This window comes from Cololabis saira, chromosome 13 (assembly GCF_033807715.1).
Source record: "Cololabis saira isolate AMF1-May2022 chromosome 13, fColSai1.1, whole genome shotgun sequence".
NCBI classification, from domain to species: domain Eukaryota; kingdom Metazoa; phylum Chordata; class Actinopteri; order Beloniformes; family Belonidae; genus Cololabis; species Cololabis saira.
The window spans coordinates 29,239,652-29,252,407 of NC_084599.1; the positions used below are offsets into that span (position 1 = coordinate 29,239,652).

The following is a 12,756-nucleotide window of genomic DNA, read 5'->3' on the forward strand; positions in this document are numbered from 1 at the left end:
AATGCAGAGTCTCAAAGGGATCAAGTTTTTTTCTATCAAAATTAACATTTTAAACTTGTTTCCAGTTAAACATGAAACTAGAAATCACATTTGCAGGACAAACTCAGATGACTTGAACATCTTTTGAACAATTGTAATATTGTGAATTCAGTTTTTCTGTATGAAAAGGGTTTAATCCGAATTGGGTGCTTTAACACAACACAAACTTTTATGGTTCAGAAAGTTTTCTAACTTTCAAGTGAAACCCTAATTGCAGAGATCAAGGAAATGCACATTTGCATTTCTGGCATCAGGTGGGTTCCAGCAGTGGAGCAACTTTCTAGACAGTTTAAAGCTCCACTGGACAGCCATCTTAATGATGCATTATAGAATCTGACGGATGCACCTGTAAACCAATTTTAGCGTCTGGTAGTACATGCAGAAGTTGTGGTTGATAAAAAGCATAAGCTTGAGGTTCTATGGCATTTTCATCATGTTAAGACATTTTAGGGTTGTCGGAGGGTAGAATCTAATTTAAAACTGAAATGAGCCAAACAATTTTGACAAAAATCATGATTGTTCCAAGTACGCGAAATTAAAACCACTTTGGATCAATTCAAAACAGAGGTTTACAGTTTCACATTAGGATGAAGTTACCTGGAAAATTCTTGTGAAATCTCAAAAACAGACAAATTCAACCCTCTCCCCGTTTCTCCCTGCTTTGTGACTCGGAGAGAAAACAGCATGTCAACAACAGCACAGTTTTCTCCAAACACGGGGCTCGGACCTCTCCCATCACAAGTACAGTAAGGCCGACCAATAAAAGCTTACAATCTGAAGTAATGAAATACTGTTAGACTAGTGTTTTCTACTAATGCCTAACCGGGAAGCGCATCATATCTTCTGTAGTGCTTGCGTACTTTTTGGTCTCTCTACCTCAGTGATGCCGACAAACACTGCTCTAGACGGTGCAGCTGGTACAGAAAGACATGAAAGTCAAGAAATGACTGAAACTACACACAATCTCAGGTCTGTTGTCCCATTAACAAAGGGCTGAACAAACCGAACCTAAGCGGCACAAAAATCTATCAAAATGCCTGCTTTTTCAATACTGTTAACATGTATAGTTTGTACAAACTAACGCTATAAAGCTTATGACTTCAGTACAATCATCAGTTTAAAATCTCTAGTGTAAAAATGTACGGCAACGTAGGCTGGCAGGTGTTTGTGTGCGTCAACATTTGTGGCACGCTTTGATCCAAGTCGAACACTAACTACTGGGTTACAGTCGGGGTCGTTTGAACGACAGGCCATTTGTTTCTGTCACCGGCTTCTCACGGTACCTGTTGACAGGGCAGGACAACGAACCTCTGCTAGATTCAAATTATAAAACCTTTATTCTTAACGGTTAACTGAGCTTATAAGATGAGTTTACTTAAGGACAACCAACCAGCTTTGACTTGTGGCTGAGGTTTGGTGAAAAGGACGAGCCGAGGAAGGAAAACCCTGGGGTGTAGATGGATGTGTCTTTTCTTCTTAGGAAAGTTTCATACCTGAGTAAGTGATCCGTAAGAATCCCGGTGCCAGTCGCGATAAAAGTTACCGTATTTTCTGGACTATAAGCCGCACCTGTATATAAGCCGCACCCGCTCTATTTTTTAAAAAATAAATTAAAAAAAGATATACAAGCTGCACCTGTATATAAGCCGCATCCGCTCTATTTAAAAAAAAAAAAAAAAAGATATGCAAGCCGCAGATATTTATGTTGTTAGATTAGATATTTACTACATGTACAGAACCATTTTGAACTGTAAATGATGTACATGTTTGTACCTAAATAGATCCTTTCCTAACAGTGTCTTTTAACACGGCAGCAACTTTGCTGATTAAAACGGGACAGAACCAAGAGAAAATAAGCGGTATTTATTTGTTTATCTATCTATTTATCTGTTTGAAATCTGCTTCTACCTACTTCTATCTGCTAAAGAAGAAGTAGCTGTTCTTCTTTGCATTTATTTTGTCTTAGTTTTGATTGTAATACCGGTTAGAGCACCCCGAGCGGTGGAAGAAAAATCCACAGAATAGCCGCACCTTTGTATAAGCCGCATGGTTCAAAACCTATGAAAAAAGTAGTGGCTTATAGTCCAGAAAATACGGTAATTGAATTCTTTACATGTTAAGGAAAAAGGGGTTAAATGTTTTCGTTCATTACGCCCTTTAACATGGAAACACTCGAGCATCCTTTACAGAAGGAGAGAAAGCCGTCCAAGACTTCTTTGCAGCCTCGACAGCCAAACTGATGCTTGATTATTGTTAACTGGGACTTGTAAAGGGCAGAAGGTGGAGTGAGCAACGCTATTCTTCACATTTGGAGGGAAGTAATATTTTATACATTTAAAATAATATAGTCCCCACACAGCATAATCCACATGAACTTTTCCCCCTTTCTCTTTGACCGAGAGTAGTTTTACCACCACAAACCCACATCACAAATGAATGCTCGTCTGGCCTGATTCTAATAATCTTTTCCAAACTCAGAATTCCTCCCAGTAATTTTCCATGGCTTCAGGACTTTTTCCAACCATCCAAGTGATGAGTAACTGAATGCTGAAGCGGGGAACTTTGGGTTTTAGGAAATGGTCTTTAAATAGAAATAAAGAGTTAATTTGTTGGCAACTATTTTCAGCCACAGATGTTATTCGATGAGATCGTGTTATCGGTATTTTGTGAGCCGAAAAAACTGTTCCCGCTGATTCTAATGAAAGGACACGCTACTTGTGTTTTGGAAAATAGAAAACTGAAGGCACACAAGTTTTTGAAAATCTTAGTTGTGGCACTGGTTCATTGTTTGTTTGGTTTTTACTTGGGATATTTTTTCAAAAGTTAGAACATCTGAATGTGTTGTGTATCAGATTACAGCAGGGTTTAATAAACCAACTCAGAGCTCCAAATCAGCCACAAGAACATTCTGGACTAAACAAAAACAAAAACAAAACATGCTAAATATTCAAATAATCAGTAAGATGAACATATCTGAGATGTCTGGACATCTCACGAAGCTTGCTTCTGTGCAAATGGAGCAATATTGTCATAGTTCACCAAAAGAGGGCTGGGAACTTCAACGGTAGTCCATCAAAACTGATTTTTGAGACTTTAGTGTGTTTTTCCTGCCCTGCCTTGCGGTACCTGTGGTCAAATGTCCCGTACTGTTTTGGTGATCGGTAGGCCTGCGGTGGGTGAAGCCCTTTGTGTGACTGAAGAGAAGAGCTGAACGGTAAAGTGCTACTGCGGACCGGAGGCACCCTGATTGAACAAAAATAAAATAAAATCTCCTTCTGAAGTACAGAAACACGTATGAGGCCAGCAAACATACAACGGTATGAAAAATCCAAACAGTTTTAAAATAATTTCAGGTAAAAAAAAATCAAATCAAATAAAGCTAAAACGAATTATACAGGTGGTGTCTTATCGTCTTTCTCAACAGCAGGGGCGTCAATTGGGTATGCCAAGGTACGGCAGCCGCCACACTTTGGCTTCAGGGGGAAATGTAAATGTTTGTTTTTTTAAATACATTTATGGAATTACTCTGTGTCCATTTGTATTGATTATTCTATTACTTAATACATATAGAATAACTACAAATGCAAATCAGAACAACATGATCGATTTCACTAGTTATTATACACTGCAAAACTCAAAATCTTAACAAGAATATTTGTCTTATTTCTAGTTAAAATGTCTAATTTTTAGTAAAAAAAAATCTCATTACATTTAATACAAGACTCAAAAAACAACAATTTTCACCTGTTTCAAGTAGATTTTCACTTGAAATAAGTAGAAAAATCTGCCAATGGAACAAGATTGTTTTTCTTGTAATGAGAAGATAAATCTTGTTCCACTGGCAGATTTTTCTACTTATTTCAAGTGAAAATTTACTTGAATCAGGTGAAAATGGTCAAATAGGTTATTTTTCTGGTGATGAATCTTGTTTTAAGTGTAATGAGATTTTTTGACTAAAAATGAGACATTTTAACTAGAAATAAGACAAATATTCCTGGTAAGATTTTGAGTTTTTGCAGTGAGCGAGACTGCATTTGAAAAAGTTCCAATTTTCTTGACCACACAGATCAGCTACATAGCAGACTTCTGTGATGAATATTTGCTGGACGTGTTGATTGATACTCTATTTAATGTGACTCGTAACCTTGCCATACCTTAGCTTCGACTGAATTGACGCCACTGCTCAACATTGAGACGCGGTTAGGCTCTTCAGCGTTGTGTTTCTGTCTTGCTACAAGATGGTTTAAATATTCAATCGCTTCAGTCACCAAATTCTCTGTTAAAGGGCTTCGAGTAAATGAAGAGACAAGTCATGTTCATCAAGGTCTCGTACAGGGAGGAAAGTTTGGGGTCAGTACATCTGTGCTACATTGGATTTAGGTTTCTTTCATACCCTGAGGTTAATGTCATCCATTTTCTTCCTGCTCATCTGCATCCTAATATTTGGTTAAATGAGTCACACACATTCTCAACACAAAGAAATCATACGTATCCTGACAAGGACTCAATGATCTTATATCCTAAATTAAACCTATGGTGCAAAATAATTTCCAAGACCCTGTCACACCGCTGCGATCCTGATTCTCCACTCGTGTCCGGATGTCACAGTTATTTTGGAGGAAGACATTTCCTTTACATTTGTTACCTCTTGTTTGAGTGCAGACCTCAGCTCCGAGCTTCTTTTCCTGGTTTAAATGAGCCTTTGTCATGAGGAATATTCCAAACTGGAGCTACAGCCAACCAGGATGAGACATAAAGGCCTATCAGACACTCATACAGAGGCTGACATTCTTCTTCTTGCTGACAATAGAAAAAAAAGAAAAAAAGTGACAGAGGAGGAATGTTCCTCTGTTCTTCCAGAGAGTGTTTCTCCAGTGTAAAGGGACTGTGGTGATTTTACAGACATTATTGTTAAAGGCTAGCCCTGCCCACACCGTCATCCGCTGGGGTCTCGTGTCTCTCTGGCAGGGCAGCTTGTGCTGGTTGTTTCATGCCTACGTGCAGGCAGGACACTCGTCCTCTTAGCTCATCTCTCTGTCTCCCTCCACACCCTCCCGCCCCGGGGAGGTGGGTGTCCTGTGGGGGTCGGGGCTCCGCACTGACATCGAAACCTGATTCAAGGTCCGAGACGGGTGAGGCGACGGGGGGCGGTACCTACTGCTGCGGGGGTCTGGGGACAGAGAGGGGGAGGAAGAGTCCTGATGCCTCTCCCAGCCTGTCTGGGAATCCTCCTCTAAAGGGCTTTCCGGGTCAGAATGCACTTCCTCATCCTCCTCCTCTTCCTCCAGGGTGAGTTCAAACTGGAACTTATCTCCTGCTCCTCCTGCTCCTCCTCCTCCTGCAAGTATGGCTCCTCCTGATCCCAGAGATCCATCTGCTGGTCCCAGCTCAGCACGGTGTTCTTCAGGGCTGGAGGGTGAAGGGCTGCGGGGGATCATGCTCTGGTACCACTCCCTGTTGTCTTCAAGCGTGTCCAGGATGTCCTGGGCGTCCGGGTGCACCAGATCCGCCCAGGCCTCCCACAGAGGGTGAACAATGTAGTCAATGAAGCCAACCTAGATATGAAAAATGAAACAAAGTTCAATGAATTTGCCCTATTTGTGACAAATGTAGAATAAAAGCATCTAGTATGGAGCTAGAACAGTCTCATAATTCACAAATGCACAGGACAAGTTTTACAAATGCACAGACCGATTTGCAAATGCACAGAACAATTCACACGTGCGTAGGACAAGATATACAAATGTATTTTTGATGCACACACAAATATAACCTGATTTACAAACGTTTTTTTGTCTGTGAGCTGCGCTGGATTTGCGTGTGACTTTTGAGACTCCCCTGATGTGACTCGATCCACATTTTTTTTAACACAGAAGGATCTGCAACCAATCAGATGTCTTTTGTGGATCGAGTCACGTCAGGGGAGTCTCAAAAGTCACACGCAAATCCAGTGCAGCTCACAGACAAAAAAATGTTTGTAAATCAGGTTATATTTGTGTGTGCATCAAAAATACATTTGTATATCTTGTCCCTCTTGCATTTGTGAAACGGTGTGTGCATTTGCAAATCGGTCTGTGCATTCGTGAAACTTGTCCTGTGCATTTGTGAATTATGACACTGTTCTAGCTCCATAATCTCCAGCCATAAAATAAACTATATGTCAGTGATTGTAAAGTGATGTTAGCTTTTTATGTAAAATCTTATCAGATTTATTGAAATGTATTAAATTCAGATCATCTCCCGGAAAAAAAAAAATTATCAATTTGGTCTTTAAGAATTGAAGTAAAAGGAAATTCCCACTGGACCCTTCTAAACCGTGCTGAACTGTACCGGACCGTGCAGGATCCCTCAGTGGAAAAGGCGCTTTAATGTATTTTACCGTCTGTATGTTTGTGTTACCTGAGTCTTTTCTACGGAGGCGCTTTGTTTGTCACACATTGGGCTGATCTCCATCCCCTTCTCCCGCTCTCGGTCTCCCTGGGTGAAGAGCTCCCCCATGATGCGGTCAGTCCACTTGCGGTAAAGCTCCAGTGGTTTGGTTGGGTTGCTCAAGTCAGCACAGTGGACCATGTTCTGTAGAACCTGCAGAAAATAAAATAAAAATGAACAAAACCACAAAAAAAAAAGAAAAACATATAATAGAAACAACATAAAATAAAGTGCTAAAACCAAACGGGCTTGTCTGAAATGACAACAAAGGGCCAATGACAACTTTAAGGTTTTAAAACCTTGTAATTAGGTCGGCAAGACTTATTGGACAGATGTAAAGACTGTTACAGTACGTGTCCACTAGGTGGCAGCACCTTCACACAGAATTCCTGGTGGACTTTGCAATCCACTCTGTCCCAATGTACGTTTGGAAATAAACTATTTTCAGACTGATCTGATTTTTAAAACAATGACCCTGCTCTTGAATAGGAAGCATGCGATATGACACACAATTAGTCTGAAGATCTAGACCCAATCTAGTTCCTTATAACAACTAGTATTGGATACTCTTCTTACCTGGATTCGGTCAGAATAATTGTCCAGCAGCAGGACTCCTAAACTTGTCACCTTCTTCGTCTCCACCATCGTCTTCATGTCTGCCAAGAAGTTCATGTGTTTGGACATATCTGTGGCCAGCACCTACGGAGCACGATGATGCACACAGACAGACAAACAACCATCTTCAGATACATTTCATTTCTAGATACTATGACCTTTTATTATAAGGTAGTAAGTGAAGTTATTGTGATAGATCTTACTCAAAGCTCACATGTACAACTGTGGAGCAAAACCACAACAAGTACTGCCAACATCAGAACCTGACACTAACGTGGGACTGTTAGAGGCATTTCAGACCTTTGATGTCTGGTCTGAATGTGGAAAAAGGAAGCTGAAAATCACTACTGGGTAAAACTTCCTCATTCTCATGAATCCAGACTTAACAATTTGAAAAGAAATACAGACAAACTTTAAAGCCAATGTGGAAATAGAACCTAGGGCAGTTACTGTGTAAAAGGTGCACCAGTCTCACCATGTCGATCACCATCTTGCGGAGGGAGTCCCTCTGTTTCTTGCTGAGGTTCTGGAAGATGTCACAGTTTTCCTCCTGCAGGAGTTTGAAGCCCACAGCGAGGTGATGGTTCTCCAGCACGGATGCATCGTTGTACATTAGCGCCAGCTCAGAACCTGCAGATTGAAATGGTCAAAATAATTCTGCTTGAACAGTACATAAAAGGACTTGTCAGGGTTCGTATAGAACAGGGGTCGGCAACCCAAAATGTTGAAAGAGCCATTGGACCAAAAAAACAAAAAACAAATATGTCTGGAGCCGCACAAAATGAAAAGTCTTGTATAAGCCTTAGAATGAAGGCAACACATGCTGCATGTATCTATATTAGCTATAACTGGGGTAATTATTATGCACTTTGAGAAAAAAGTCAAAATGTCGAGAAAAAAGTCGAAATTTCAAGATTAATGTTGAAGTACAATCTTGAGAAAAAAGTTGAAATGTCAAGAAAAAAGTCAAAATTTCGAGAAAAAAGTCGAAATGTCAAGAAAAAAGTAAAGATTTCGAGAAACAAGTTGAAATGTTGAGAAAAAAGTTGAAACGTCAAGAAAAAAGTCAAAATTTCGAGAAAAAAGTCGAAATGTCAAGAAAAAAGTAAAGATTTCGAGAAACAAGTTGAAATGTTGAGAAAAAAGTTGAAATGTCGAGGAAAAAGTCAAAATTTCGAGAAAAAAGTCAAAATGTCGAGAAAAAAGTCGAAATTTCGTGAAAAAAAGTTGAAATGTTGAGAAAAAAGTCGAAATGTCGAGAAAAAAGTCATTTAATGTTGAAGTACATCTCGAGAAAAAAGTCGAGAAAAAAGTCGAAATGTTGAGATTAAAAAGGAAAGGAAAAAGGAAGAAAAAAAGAAAAAAGAAGAAAAAAAGTCGAAATGTTGAGATTAAAAAGGAAAGGAAAAAAGAAGAAAAAAAAGAAAAAAGAAGAAAAAAAGGAAAAAAGAAAACAAGAAGAAAAAAAGAAAAAAAGGAAAAAAAAGAAAAAAGAAAAAAAAGGAAAAAAGAAAAAAAAGAAGAAAAAAGGAAACAAAAAGAACATTTTTGAAAAAGCCCAAGAGAGCCACTAGGCCGGCGCTAAAGAGTCGCATGCGGCTCTAGAGCCACGGGTTGCCGACCCCTGGTCTAGAAGGACCCATTATCTGATGATTACTGACATCTACTGACAAGTCTGCTGTTGCTGTTGAGTTCAGAAACAAAGAGGAACCTACTGGTGTTTATGAGGAACTGGTTGCTGACTCCGGGATGGTCGACATCATGGATGGCACTGGCAAACAGAGCAGCCATGATCTCCAGATCTGTGAACACCGCCTGGGATAAACGGAAGAGAAAAACACGCTCTTTCAGAACAAAGTCAACGCTAGGGAAACGATTGGAGAGCAGAATCCCAGCTTTATTTGAATCTGCCAGGCTCAGCTCACCTCTAAGGCCGGCGTGGAGAGCAGGACGTGGGTGGACTGCACCACGTCAGCGGCATGGATGTTGTTGTGATAAGCTACATCTGCATGGTAGTGATCCTCTAAGGTCATCATGAAGGTGATGAAGGTGTCAGCCGGCACCTTGAAGGTTTTCATAAGATCTCGCTCCTGTCAGTGAGGAGGAATAAGAAGAAAAAACATAACCCACTGGTAGAAAAACTCATGTGAAAGTTCAGCTGTTTGATACGGTTTACTTTGTGCCCAAACTTGGTGCATCACAACACAGACAATGGAGGAAGACTCATTTTGACACTACTTTCTTCACTGAATGATCCAGATATTTCTAAAATCCTAACTAATTACCTACTGATGCTAAGCTAAATGTAGCATTCGGTGATTCCTACATCTGAAATCATACTTTTATTTTCTCACAGTCAGAGCCTTAAACTGATTTAAATGGATTTCCTTTTTTGTTTTTGTTTTTGAAGGCTTGACGCAATTGCATCCCGGCTTTATTGGTTTTTCTCCTGTTTTGTGTAGGCCTGTGTTGAAAAAAATGGATTTTTCGAATTCTAAATCGATTCTCATACTAATTCCTAAAAATCGATTCTTATGTCTAAAGATCGATTTTTTTTTTCTTCCCATCATTTTCGCCAGGTGAACTTTAATCCCAGTAGTCGGACACACAGTTTGTCATGACACTTCTGAAAAATGCCAGGTGCTTCATGGCAATATGTGTGCGTGGTGACATAATAAATTAGATAAGCTAAAATTATTTGTTTACTGCATGAACTGTTGCCATTTCTTTCTTTTTTGCACTTTAAATGGATATTGAAAGGCCTGTTTGAGTTATTTATTTCTTAGTTATTTCACAATAATTATTGTGAAATTATTATTTCACTAGTTATTTTACAGTCATATGATTCAGGCAACAGCTCAAAAAACATTTTAAATAACACTAAGCCAAATCAATATCAAATCGGATCGAATCGAATCATGATAATCGATTCTGAATATTAATAATCGGAATCGAATCGATTCTTGAAATTTGAATCGATACCCAGCCCTAGTTTTGTGAATTCTTACGATTCTAGCAGAGGGATCCTCCTACCTGAAAGATGGTGTACATGAGCACCGTTAAAGGGCGGTTTCCTGAAAATTCAGCTATTTTGAAAATATCCATTCCCCAACGATCGATGTCTTCGATTTCCTGGTTCAAAAAAGAGAATGGAAAAAGTGGGTAAATGGCGCAGTAAATTCATGTGTGTTTCAGTGTTGGCGCGTCTGTGTTTGTGATCCTACTTTGGCCAGAAGGCTCTCGTGTGGCGTGCTGACTCCGAAGCGAGAGATGCAGGCGGGTGCTAAGTTCGGGCTTTGCGTGACCTTTTTCACACCACTGATCTGTGACATGGGCCTCCTCTTCTTCTCCTTCTCTTTAGCAGGTGGAGACAGGATCTCCAGATCATGTTGCTTCTCTGCAACATGAATACAAAGATACAAAAAGTTACGGCCAGACTGATAAATAGGATTCGGTTTAGTTTATCTTTACAGCCACAACTAAAGTAGATAGCAGGAACTCCCTTTTACCAGGAAGAGACCGCTGGCAAAAAAGTCAACTGAGGGAAGGATTCACTTCAGTTCAGTTTATTTGTTTGATCAACTCACAACAAAAGTCAACAGAAGAAACTTTTACACAAGAACATGTTCTGTGCAGTCTAAGTAAATACAGTCAAACTCAGCTCAAATATGTTTGTATTAAATCCATTTGTTGGATCTGCCAAAACCAGATATATACAGTATATCTGATAAATATGTGTTAACGTGTGAGCCATGCCAGCTGGACTATACACTCGGTCTCAGAGAGATGCTCTGCTGCTCTGACCAACCTAGAGGCCTAAAGCTCCATGGATAGAAAGTGAGTCATTGCATTCATGGTTTTATCATGTTGCAAACCGACAACAAAGGCTTAAAACACCAGCATCCAATTTTACAAATAAAAATACTTGAATCAGGTCTCAACATTACGACTCTACAGTTTCTATTTGATCGTATTGGTAAAAAAACAACATTTTTTAAGGTTATGAAGCTTTACTGTACGTGAAGCAGTTGCAGTGGCTCGCCAGCTCCATTTCAAACGAGGCCTCCCATCCCTTAGCGAGTGAGTTCCAGCTACTGCTATTAGGATGCAGATTCATAGTCCCGAGAACGAGGACCACGCGCTACAGGAACAGCTTTGTCCCTGCTGCTGTCTCTCTTTTAAACAAATCCTAACGCATTTTATTTATTGCTGAGGTCTATCCGGCTATTAACTTATTTATGTGTATTTATTAGAAACCCTGACCTTGGTTCTACTTCTATTTATTGTTCTTTGCCTTGGGGGCAATATTTACTTTTATTCTGTTCAGTGAGCATTGTGAGAACCTGCCATGTCTGTCTTAAACCTGCTCTCTGTACCGGTATTTGTCCTGTGTCAATTCATGTCTGTAAAGATTGTGTGTGAGATGCCTTCTCCCATCTACTGCAAAACAAATCTACCTACGGATACTAATAAAGTCAACTTGAACTTGAACTTACTTTCATTATTCCACCTCAAAAGGAATTATGGTTTTAGCTATGGGGTATTTTATTTTCTGTGTTGTAATGTTTTCTCTGTTTCAGCATAAATGCGTCAAGGATTTGGGGTGTGTTTAAATTTTGACGGACATTTATTAAGATGATGCTCCAGATAACAACAAAAGAAAAAAAACGATAAAATCTCTGGTTCATTAATTAACTATTTGAAATTTTCGGTTTGATAAATGGTCACGTCAAGTTTTAGATAAACAGCCAGGAGACAAGTTAAACTTCCAAGTATAAAAGCCATGACTGCTTCTATACCTCATATAGTTACAAAGTTACACAAAACACAACACACACACAATACACAACAGCATAAAGAGTATAAAATAAAAATATATAAAATATAAAGAGAAAGAACTGAAAACAAAATAAGACTTGAGAAAAAATGAAGAGCTGAAGTTGTAAAAGAAAAAAGAGGACAAAGAGAATGAAGGAAGGGAAAAATTCACTCAAACCAAAAAAAGAGAGGGAGAAAAAAGAATGACAAGCAGATATAAGAGACACAAGAAGGTCAAAAAAGAGGAATAAAATAAAAACAAAATGATAAAAAGGTGAAGAAGAAACAAGAAAGCAGAAACAGAGACAACATTTTTTAAAAAGTCGCAGGAGCAGAATAGAGGTTTGTTGTTTTTTCGAAGTCCAGTTATGTTTTCGTGACCCACAAGTGGCACAAATGATGTTTATAATATATTTGCAATATATTATCCAATAAATATTTAGTTATTGTAATTGTTGCAAATGGATCTTAATTAGCACGTATCTGGTACGTATCTGGCAGGAACTCATGATTATAAGCATTAAGGCAACGTCAATCACTGACTGATTTCTAAAATAAATTCTGCAAATTATCTCTGAACTCAGCGTGATCAGATCATAATGTTTGCTTTGACCAGGCCTCAAAATCAACACAATTAAATAAAAGAAAAGCATCAATTTCACAGATTTAGAAATGCCACGGTTTTTGAAATGTGGGTTTTATATACAGGAATGAAGGTAATTTAAACCCCTGCAGACCAGATATGAGTGTATCTACTTTTTAGATCTGGAGGAACCTTAATTAAGAAAAGCTGCAGATTCACTGAATATTTATGTCTCAGTTGATTAATGTGACTTATTGTAGATTCTCACCTGT

At 39.0% G+C, this 12,756-nt stretch overlaps 1 protein-coding gene across 7 annotated transcripts in view; it reads right to left on the reverse strand.

Moving 5' to 3' along the window:
- Nucleotides 1–3,956: 3,956 nt before the first annotated feature.
- Nucleotides 3,957–12,756, reverse strand: part of pde4cb (phosphodiesterase 4C, cAMP-specific b) — a 111,953-nt gene continuing 103,153 nt past the window's right edge. For all 7 annotated transcript variants that reach the window (XM_061738581.1, XM_061738578.1, XM_061738582.1 and 4 more), the window contains 8 exons: nucleotides 10,308–10,480; nucleotides 10,117–10,215; nucleotides 9,009–9,173; nucleotides 8,799–8,898; nucleotides 7,559–7,713; nucleotides 7,045–7,167; nucleotides 6,439–6,621; nucleotides 3,957–5,594 (listed from right to left, as the gene is read on the reverse strand). In XM_061738581.1, the coding sequence (XP_061594565.1) occupies nucleotides 5,061–5,594; nucleotides 6,439–6,621; nucleotides 7,045–7,167; nucleotides 7,559–7,713; nucleotides 8,799–8,898; nucleotides 9,009–9,173; nucleotides 10,117–10,215; nucleotides 10,308–10,480 (1,532 nt within the window). In that variant the 3' untranslated portion in view covers nucleotides 3,957–5,060. The remainder of the gene's footprint in view (nucleotides 5,595–6,438; nucleotides 6,622–7,044; nucleotides 7,168–7,558; nucleotides 7,714–8,798; nucleotides 8,899–9,008; nucleotides 9,174–10,116; nucleotides 10,216–10,307; nucleotides 10,481–12,756) is intronic.